Here is an 11,416-nt window from a genome sequence, read left to right as displayed (position 1 = left end):
TGTTCGAAGGGAATCTGTGCACGTTATACTTGCCGAGAGAACGTTTCGTTGAGCACACGTCTTGGCGGACGCGACGAGTTTAAGATACACGCGGAGCGGTTGTAGGCCGATGTTTGCGAGCGTTGAACGGGCTCCTTTTAGAAGCCCTCGATGTAGCCGTAGGCCTCGAGGATCGACATAATGAGGTAGAACACCCAGAGGAAAAAAAGGACCAGCGACGTAACGAGCTTCGGTACGAAAGGTCCGCCGAGTTCGCCGCCGATGTTCTTCGTCCGCCTCAGTAGCAGAATCAGGATTACCAGGCAAGCTTCCGTGCAGAACAACGTCACGCAGAAGGCTAAACTGTTGCAAAAATGATTATTCTTCCTTTATTAATATCTTTCGCTAATACTTTATGTATAAACCTATCTGTAATTTATTTCTATTGGGATTATAACAGAACGTTATTCGTGCGAATTCACGAAAAGGCAAACGGTTCGTTCGAGCAAAGTTCGTACAGCAAGAGTTTGTGGATCTTCTTCGTGGCGAACTTTCGCAATATTTCACGAGCATTCGTAACGATATTCTACGATAGGAGTTCATGTTTAAACAAATGGAATCAATGGGCGAGATTCCGGTTAATCAGACACTAAATAAAATTTCGTTCCGATATATTGCAAATGTATTTTATATTTGACACTGTTGAGATACGTATAATTTTCTGTGCTGGACTGGATTAAATGCGTAGTAGAGATACTTGTATGTGAATATCAGTGTGTGGACGTATGTGTGTCTCGAAAACAAAGGAATGTAAACTGTTCAGTCGGTTAAGAGTCGGTTAAGAGTCGGGTGTAGAAGAAAGTGCCGAGACGCGTGCAAGTGTGTATCGATGAATATATAAGGAATCGTTCGTGAAATAAATATATCATTATTTTAATATTAATCCTCAGTATAAATTTAGTGTTCCTATAACATTATTTCGGCTTCGAAGATCCACAATTTTCAACAGACACAACTGTCGTCGCGTCGATCGAATTTATTTGATCTTCTGTCACGCGAATAGAAAATAATCGATTATCGGAGAAATTAGGAAACTTCTACTGTACGAACTGTGCCGTTATGCGAGCTGTTTGTTCTCTAGCGAATAAATGGTGTTTGAAAATATAAACGGGAACAATAGACGCGTCTCATAACAAACGCGAAGTGAATTCCCGACGTGGGTGACGTCGAATAAACCGGAAATCTCACTGTATTTCGCTGTGGAAAATCGCTTCAAAGAGTGACACATTGATAAAGAGAAATAAATCACAGTCTCTTTATGTCAAACGCGCGGTACCCGGAGTCATGTTATCAGATAATGGATGCAAAGTCGAATCGATCGATACTCGAAACGCAAAAACGATCGAGAACATTATAACGCCATCTGTGCACACACCGTGCAACTACAATCCTTTGGTGCCGCTTGTTCGCGTCGCATCTGTTGCCATTCGAATGATTCATGGCTTAACAACGGATCGATGTTGGACAAATTCGATTGAAAAAAAGAGTCAATTTATTCTTAGATCGATCGTTTCACCGTTCATCCGGATAACTGACCGTTGCTACATCTAGGTACATGTTTGTTTTCACGACGCGATTCGATTCCACGCCCGTGAAATATTCCCTGCGAAACGTTGGCCTGGGTGGATTCGAGTTTCGCGGAGAGATGCGCTCGAATAAGATTCGTGATACGTTTTACCTCGCCTTGGAAATTCATGCGAGGCAGGTTCCGCTATCGGCAGCCTAGCTCTGGCAGGCGAGAAAATTGGGCGCAGCTAGAGAAACGCAGCGTCTTACTCGAGGGAATGCATGATTACGACCATGAGTTACGGTTTGTGGTAAGATCGAGCCGCGCAGCTTGCATTCTGTAAACCACCGCTCGCGCGCGACCTAGAATATCTTGTATTTTTAATAAGACTTCAATATTTGATGTAGGTAACGAACATTGCACATGCATTTTGCAAATACTACATTGGCATACTATTTTTGGACAAAGAATATCAAGCTAAATTCCTATTCCTATATTTAATCGACGACTATTTATCTTTTTCCACTTTTGAAACAGATAGAGCTACTGCCTTGAGACTTTTGAACGGGGTTGTACATTTTCCCTATCGAACAGTCTGTGAGTGTTTCGTTTCTTAGACGGGATACCGTATTTTGTAATTCGAGAGAATCATGGCCCATGGGAAAAAATTGATACGAAATCGTACCGCTTCGGTCATCTACACGGTCACTGTCGCGTTAAGAGCAATTTAGATTCCATTTTAGATCGTCAGATAAATTAACCTCTAAGACTGTGAACGTTCTTACCGAGCCCTCAAACCGTAAACCTCTTTCACGTCCGATGCATTTTTCAGTAGGTGATATATTCCTGCGAGTAGGTTTACGTAACATCTTCGAACGCACCGAATTATAAAACTTTTGCCAAATATCTTTTACCAGACGAGGGGAAAACAGGTTTCCTATCTATTACCTTCCGGTCGAAATAATTCGGGATAACGAGATATCCATCTTTGCAGTTTGAAGATTGATCACTGTCAACAGCGAGTTCCGATATCGAGTTGTGTTTCTCTATTGCTATTTATATCTATCGTATTAATTCCACCGAGAATACGGTTTTATTTATTGAAAGTCGAAGTTCTGTTCAGTGGCACCTACGCGCGTCGACGCGATGATTGACAACGGTTAGCGATAGAACGAGTTCCGTTACGGATTTCCAAAAAGAGACGTCGAACGGGGCCGGTATTTCGAAATGCGGAAATTTATGCCTGGACGGCTCTTTACAGAATCGGGCGTCACCCGCGTTCCGATATTTCACATCGTCGGTAATATCCGTATCGCGTATTACGTCCTACACAATATTCCTGCCGATACGTCACGGATTACAATTTTCTAGACGAGGACACTGTCACCGGTGTTGGTCGCGATTCAGTACATAAATCGACGATGCACCGCGGCGCTGGCCAAGTTTCTCTTCCAATCTCGGACCAAATTTCTTCAGAGCGTTTCCACCGTACGAGATCGTAAATGGCAAACGACGCTCTGTTATCTGGCTTATGTCCTCGTGTTTCACCTGATATTGTTTCATTTCACGTCATCCGCTCTTATCCGGTGCCCGTAGCAGCATCGACGCGTCGCGACACAGATCACTATCTCGGACTGCAAGCCGCGTTTCGAACGTTCCACGAAACAATCTCCGAATCGAGATTCATTTTAGGGCCTGAAAGCCATTCGGCTGGCTTTTTACGACCGGACTGCAGATGCTGGTCGGAAGACATCTACATTACGAAAACTATACCAGCTGGGACTGAAACTATTGTATTTCGTCGTCCTACGTATATCATATAGGCTTTGTGTCACCATGTAAGCACTTGTACGTGAAATCGATTGAGCTTCGACGTGTAAAGTGACGTGAACGTTTTCCACCGAGCCAATACATCGTACAGATCGAGGACAGCGGGGAAAACGTAGAACGTTAGAGAATTGAACGTGCATTCGTTTGGATCGTCGTAAACGAAACGATTTCCTCGGTGCCGTTCTCCATCGAAACTGCCCAATCTCGAAAGTCCGTATTGTTTTCGCAAGTTTCGTTACGATAGATCGATCCCGTCAAATCTGTTCTCTCGTGTTTCCAGGCGAAAGTTCGGAAAGAGCGTGTCGAGTTCAACGAGGCTGCTCGCAGCGAAATTTTCACGTATCGAATCGTTCGCGAATCAACATAGCGAGACGTCGTCACCGCCTTCGTTTCTTTATATTCGAACGCGTTACGATATTTTCGAAAATTACGATTAAATCCGATAAACACAGACTGTTTCAAAATCGATAATCAGCATAGGAATTTTTGTTCTTGGCCGGTGCTACAGTTATTTCCTTTGAAACAACCTGTACAAATGGGATATCGAGAAACAAGAATGAATCGATACTGACTTGCCCGGTTCTACCAAAAACTTTTCACCGTGCAAGGCATGGTAGATGGCTGCGATGCTCCATGCAATGCCGATCCCCAGGAAGACGTTCACCGCGTTACTTCCGGTCACGTTGCCCACGCTCGCATCGGCGTACTTGTCCTGGCAGGCGGCCACCTTGCTCGCGAACGTGTCTGCAATAAAGTCATACGCTTAGATTTTTCTTCTCTGTGTATCGCCTTCTTCTATTTTCTCTTTATTTCTCCCTCGTTCTACCTTTTAACCTCTTCTTCCATACAGTTTATCGATTTCCAACGATTTCCGCTTACACAGATCACGCAATACGGCGCGTGGATAGTTGTTTTTACTTTGATTTGTCGCGGATATAGGAAATAGGGAGGGGGTGATGCAGAAACGTGTGTCGTATGTCGAAACGAAACTCGGCGAAGCTCGTGGCACGCCGCGATTTGCGGCAAAATCTTGACACAGCTAAACTACAAAAGCTTGACTACGGTTAGTTGCTCGTTTCGTTATAGAATCAGCTTTGAACGTCGTATTATTGCAATCGTGACCTACCTAGTGGTTCGCGAAATATCTGAACAGCTTCAAAAATATTTTACCAATTACTATATGCGTTATACGAGACATTCTCAAATCTCTTTAGCACTGTAATGAGATCTAAGTGTCCTGTGTATTTTTCAGATTCGTTAAAATGTTCATCAATATAATTACGACAGTTGTATCTGGTGTCAGTATTCATGAAATTTCAAACTGCTCATAAAATATACATGAAATATTTTCGCGAACCAGCGTACATGAAATACCGATACAGCGAGCGTGTAACTCGATCAGTCGTTTCATAATACGCGTGACACGGTTGTTCCGTAAAAAGTTACGATCACCGAGTTGTCAAGTCGACGACTCACAGAATGGTAGAGTTACGCGCGCGAGACAAAGATCGAGGTTTATAGAGGAATGTACGCTGTGTGTGTGTGTGTCTGCCGGAGGTTAGGAAATAATCGTATTTCCGGTCCCCGGAAGTCTTTCGTGGCAGCAGAAATTTCGAGCAACTTTGCGCGTAACTCTTCGACCCTCCGCTTTCGGTAAACGTCGTTAAACCATCGACGAACACCGAGAAAAATTTCTCGTAAATTTCGTTCCCAGCTTTCTCAACGATCTAATAAATACCCGTGTGCTCCTGCTAGCTTCCGGGAACGTAACTTGCACAATGGTTTCGGGCAAAGTCGTTCGAGTTAGCTTACTTATCGAGAGTTATTCAGAGCGTACACGTTCCAAAAAGCGGATATCCGGAGCAAGCAACGGCGTTTAATCGGGAATATGTTTCGCCATATGCGTCGCCGCTACTTTCGTCAGTTCTTGTTATTGGTCGTTGCACGGGTCCTATCGCGACGAGAACAACACCGTGTACACGGATGCGCGAACCAGCTGACGTGAATGGCCGAAGGTGTACTTACGTATTCGTGTGTATATATGTATGCGTTCGGATTAAAACCTGTGCAGCTTGTGCACCGGCTCATTTCAGCTACTCTTTAACCGACTATGTCCACATATAGCAGGGGCTTTTCGCCTGGAAACTTTGACGCATTGGATATCGCGTATTTGGTTGGTTCCCGATGCTGAATACACGTTGCTAAGTTTGTGAAAGATAGAAACGGAAAGAATTAGCGACGATCGTAAGTTTGGTTTCCAGGTGAATCTGTGAAGTGGTAAGCTGAGGTTTTTCAGACTCTAGCAATTTCTACTTTCATGGGAATTTCGAAAATACCTGATTTTCTATCCTTTGAATCGTTCCTTTCCCTGAACATTAAATGTGGTTTAATTGGGAAAGTTAAATTCAGAAAGATCGATCGTTAAGAGTAGATAGGCGCATACGTGTTTCGGTTATACGTATAGGGTGAAAGCAAAAGGGAGTCCGGTTGTTTCTTCTTTAATTAAAACACCTTGCTAGGCGTACCTTCGAGAACTTTAACAGCAGCAGCACGATTATCTCGGCCATCGCCGACTCGATTATCGCGCTAATTTGCATATATTTCGCGACTTTTAGGATCGCCGTCTATTTCCATTTTGTAATTGAAAAATTCTCCGGAGAATCGCATCCTCTCTCACTCGTTGAATTTATGCGCGGAGGAAAATTGAGAAAATATATGATCGTACATGGTGCGCAGATACCGTTACAATTTCTATGATTTTCTCGGTATTTGTAAGATGCGTTTCCAGCCGTCGGGAAATTCGGAATCGTAGCGTTTTCGAATCATTTGCCAGAGGATCGTGCACGATAGCGATTTTTCCCTGTAAGACAGTCATGGATAGGAAATTAACGGGACGTTATGGCGACGACGTGTCCCTCCATTCGACGAATCTCCTATTCGCGCAGATTGCGTGCTGCCCATTCGAATCAATTACACGGCCATTCGAACATTTCTAGGAATGTCCACGATTCGATATCGAGAAAATTTGTATAATTCACGGCTCGAGGATTATTTGGGTAACTATCGGCTTTCCAAGCGACGCGTCCCGTACTTTTACGAGCTCCGGGGAAACTTCCTCGCTTGGTAAAATCTCATCAATATTTATGCCCTGGTTACATGCCTCGTCCGAGCCAAGCTTCCCCGCATCCTCGCCACAATCTTCGTAGATCGGAATTCTTCCTTATTGTCCTTTCGTCTCGAGAAAGATATCGGAGCTTCTGCTCGTGCAACATCCTAGCAATGGTGTTACGTCGCTGAAACGACGTCCATCGATAAGTCTCCAACACCGTTATGACCAAACTGGCGTTCGTTGCTTGGAACGCCGAGCTTTCCCCTCGCTTTCGTGAATTAGGATCCGAAGGAATGTTATTCGAAGATGCTGTAAGGAAACTTTCGAGGATCGATGTTGGTTCTAGCGGAGACTTCAAATCGTACTTGATGTATCTCGTTTCTTTTCATACTTGAGTCGCCTATTGTTACATCCGTCCATTGTATCGCTTATTCTAGGACGCATCTCTGTGAAGAATTGACGAGAAGAATACGTATCTACCGGTTCCTACGTTTTAACGCTACAACTACCAGGTCAAGAGATAAACAACTCGGTGTCGTGAGAAAAATTTTGTACGTTAAAAGTACTGCGTTCTTGGAGATTCGAGCGATATCCCTGTTTTGTAAAATATGCTAACACAAGGTTTCTGCTTCTCTTACGTTCTGTACTTCTTCGTACGCTTTCCATATGATTTCCCTCGTACGAGCTTTGTCATCTTGTATTACGTTGTCCGAAAAGTTTCTTTCGTTCCGCGTGGAAATAACGCGCTACATTTTTCCTTTTATATTACGTTTTGTTATTTATATTTCGTTCTATTACTACAAAATGGATCATACATAATTCACTGAAATACTATTAAGAAAAGTGTCTTTCCTCGCAAACGTGTTTTTCACAACAGTGCACCTTCGTACAAACGTGAAACCGAGTCTGTGAAATGTCGCGGTGTTTATCTCAACGGAACAAAATGGATCGCACGTAATTCGACAAAATAATATAAAACAAAAATCGTTGTGCGTCTATTATTTCCTCATAAAACGAAAGAAACTTTTCAGACAACCTAATACAAAACGAAAAAAGTCACGCATCTGTTGTTTCCTTGTAAAACGAAAGAAAGTTTTTGGACAAGCTAATATTTAGCTTAAGAGCATCTACGTTTTAAATTGAATCGTAAAGAAGGACAAAAGCTATTACAGAATGACCATAGATCAGGAGTAGAAGCTACAGAACAATTGCACGGGAAGATCGGACGGAACAGTACGCGTTGTCTATCGATCGGCTCCTCGAACGCACTGGAAAGAACGTCGCCTTAAAAATCTCGCAGATTGGACCGTCGAAGACGTAAAAATACGCGCTTAATTTGCCAATGAACGGGATAGCCAGGCTATAGAGACGTCTTGGTAATTCGGCTGGCAAGGATGTCTGATAATGGAAATGCGAGAAGCTTGTTCCTTTCCCTTGTTCGGTGGAGGACGTGCAGCCAGGACCGACGATTGATCGAAGCTAGCGAATCGTTACGTTCGTTTGCGCGTTGGCGCTGCATAAAATTCGATAGCCTCGATTTGTTTGCTTTGCTTCGATTCAGCAGCTAGTGACGGTAGTAGGCGACCAAGGGCGACTATAAATTCGAAGCTAAATAGAAGTTGTCGAAATGCAACGGTCGAATTATGGATATTAGGAGTCTTTAATAAACGTTATTACGTTCAGCATTGGCAAATTATTCTCCAACGAATGAAATGTGTATAGTTAAGCTGGAATCCTCGATTTAACGAAATCGTTGTTATTACGCGATGCGATTACAACGAATATTTACGCACACTGCCTGTGCACACTGCGTTTATCCATTCCGGTATTCCCCGGAACGTAACATCGAAACGAAGCTTGTTACACGACGTAATATAGTCGTTGAATCTCTTCTTCCGGACGAAATGTCTTCCTGAAGACATGGCATCGTTCGGGGAACGAACAATTTTCACACGATAACGTGAAAAGGTTCATCCAATCTATCGGGCGAGAGGCATCGGGGACAGAGAGGGAGTGGCGCGACCTCGAGGTACGAGCATTGTTCGAGCTCACAAAGGCTAGATGCGATAAATTATCAGCGAGCACGGGTCTGCCGCATATCACCTCATATAGTAACCCCGTAAAATCCAGTCTGAATACGGGACAGGCCAGCAAAGGCGGAGCCGCGCAGGCTGTCACGATTGTTTGATAAATTCCCGTTACCAGTGATAATCATTTACCGATTCGCGATCTGCAATCTGCGTTAATCACGTTCTTTCGCCTCCGATCGACTAATTGAATCTTTCTGAAAAATTTATTTTCATTACTCCAGAGGAGAAGCGAGAAGAAACATAGTTATGGCCTGCGATGATAAACGATGTTCCACGCACAGTGGCCAGTGATATTTTGCGCCGGATTCCGTATTTTTCGCGGTTTAGAGCTCTGGTTAAACTCTGGTTAATCGTAGCAGTAGCGCACGTAGCATCAACGAACAGGCGAATGGAGATTAAAAGAAATAACGAAGCTCGGTGGTCTAGGGGAGAATTTCACGGGTTCATCGACGAGAATAAACGTCTCCGGTGTCGACCTCGGTATGTTTTCCACGTTAAGGTCGGCTACCCCACGGAAATGAATAAAATTGTGCTGGTAACGCATTGTCGCGTGAAAACCATGGCCAGCGGCGTGCAAACGCGTTTATCACCGGTCTGTGTGCGTTGGGGTATGCATGTCAACAAGCATCCATCCCTGTTACACGCGTATGATTATCGGAATAAATCAGTCCTCTGTGCTTTTATTCAGCTACAGTGCGCGTCCATTTGCATTTCCGTGGTCCACCGTTGGCTCGGTCGTCGCAATTATGCTCGTCTCCTGTTCGTAACGTCGCGTACAGTTTCGTTGCTTTTCGTTGAACGACGCGGAAAAAGGGGCTTACGGTAGGAGATGCGACACACGTTCGCGAGGAAAGTAAATTTAGGCCAGAGTTCTCTTCAGAGGTACGATGGCGGTTTAAACACGTTTAGCTTCTCGGCGAGATATACAATTTTCCGACGATGCTTTAAAAATATCGCGAGCCATTCATATCGGAAAATACGAGCGTCGTTGTAATTTTCAGATGTTGCGCGATTAGAGGCGAACCGAGCGTTAGATTCAATGGCCGAACGCGAGGATTTCAGCTTAACGTCTTTTATCATCGGACAATACGAACGGACAACACGACATATTATAATCTGCGCACGTTATTTTCTTTTATCAATTTGGAACGGGCCATTGTTAGCGATAATCGCCTGGGACGATTGTCATTAGCATACGAGGCAACGATATATCACGCGACGCGGTTTATTTTATCCGAGCTTCGCGTTCATTTCAAAACTCACGATATTCATCGATCTCTGTTTTCTTATCGGTCGCATACGATGGTGTTGGAGCGATGTTCGTGCATTCACGACGAGGAAAATTTACGGTTGCGTCAAGACGATGTGCTTGACACACGTCTGCGTTCAGAAATATAGACGCGTTGTACAGGCGGCTTCGGCGCGCTTGTTAAAAAGCATCTCCTCTCTTGCGAAAGAAATTTCCGGACGGGCTTTCCCACGAACAAACGAGCCTTGAAAAGGCAAAAAATTTCGAAAGAAACGGCAGTCGTTTGAAAAGCGGTGAAAGAGACCTGCTTATCGCGGCTTTTCTCCGTTACGGGCACAATAAGCTGATACTTGATTTTATTCAAAAGGGGCCGCGCAGCACTGAAAAAGGCTGTCTTGACCGCGCCGTTACAAATTTCGCAGGGCTTCTCTTCCACCGCGCTGCCGACGAATAAACGCGTTCAAGCGAACCCGCCTCTCAATGGCTTCCTTCCTTTGAATAGCGGAAATTCATTCGGATAAACGGCCCACGAAATTAACCTTACCATCTTTAATTAAAAAATTCACGAGCCATTTACTTTTCTTCTTTCGATTCTTCAGCCTCGTTTTTCTTATTTCCACGTTGGTAATCTCGCTCTTTCTATCTCGACGCGAACAAGCCTCCTTTTTCTCTTATCTCGATTTCAAGCCTCGTCTTTGTTTTATCCACGTCACGACGTTCCTAACTATTTCTCCTCTGTAGTTTCTATATGTTACAAAATAACGTCGTATATTCGAGGTGTGTCGTTCGAGAACGAACTTCGTTGCCAATTATCGTCGAACCTAGAACAAGAGATTCACCGACGGTTGTTTAAACGTATTATTTTATCGTACGACGTTTCGACAGTTGCCAGATTACGCCATTTAAATTTCAAAGAGACTCCATTGTATTCGTAGACTAATGGCTGGAACTCGTGAAAATTGTATCGAACACAGGCCGTTTCTCTTTCTCGTTTAGTTTCCAGATCTCGAAAGTCTGCTCGAGTAGCGTAGCCGAACAATTCCCTTCGTGACTTTCTTCCACCAGGAGTCGACCATCGTTCCATTGGAATCGCGAAAGGAGACCGTAGGGAGATCGTATTTCGTCCACGCCAGACGAAACGTCCCACAAAGTGACACCATCTCTTGCAAGATTTATCGCGAGGTTCGAATGGATCCAGCCGACGTTGTTGCCCGGCTTTCATCTCGACATCGGTCCGTCCAGAATTCCGGACAAAAAGCAGCCGGACAAAGAGGGCTCTGAGCTTCAGTAAAGTACTTCCTTCAATCCATAGTGATAAATGTGTCGTGCAAATCGCCTGTTTCAAGGCGTCGCCATTAATTTACCCCATGTGGGCGAGCCGGGTCGTTTGTATCCGCGCCTAAGCTTTTTATCGTTCTTCCCTAGACTTTCTTAAGGATCTTTAAAAAATTCTGAAATGTTTATCGAAGTCTCTACGATCAGTTTTTCAGCCGCGCGTTTAAAAGAGTTTGCCCGTGGAAAATAGAGATTCCCTTTCAGGACATTCAACAGTGAAATTTCCTCTCGGAGAATAAACGATTGTTCGTAAAGTT

At 44.1% G+C, this 11,416-nt stretch overlaps 1 protein-coding gene across 2 annotated transcripts in view; it reads right to left on the bottom strand.

Moving 5' to 3' along the window:
• Positions 1-11,416, bottom strand: part of LOC126872031 (sodium/calcium exchanger 3) — a 121,974-nt gene that overhangs the window by 11,623 nt on the left and 98,935 nt on the right. The window contains exons 7-8 of one of the 2 annotated variants that reach the window (XR_007691814.1): positions 3,949-4,120; positions 34-342 (exon numbers count right to left, since the gene is read on the bottom strand). Coding sequence is in view for 1 of the 2 variants with exons in the window: in XM_050631499.1 (XP_050487456.1) it covers positions 138-342; positions 3,949-4,120 (377 nt within the window). In the remaining variant the exon portion in view is untranslated. Of the gene's footprint in view, positions 1-32; positions 343-3,948; positions 4,121-11,416 lie in introns of those variants that run through there. The other variant, XM_050631499.1, reaches the window with a different exon arrangement.

The sequence above is a fragment of the Bombus huntii genome, chromosome 12 (assembly GCF_024542735.1).
Source record: "Bombus huntii isolate Logan2020A chromosome 12, iyBomHunt1.1, whole genome shotgun sequence".
Lineage (NCBI taxonomy): Eukaryota > Metazoa > Arthropoda > Insecta > Hymenoptera > Apidae > Bombus > Bombus huntii.
The sequence above is the reverse complement of the archived record's forward strand: the minus strand, read 5'-3'. Positions and strand labels throughout refer to the sequence as shown.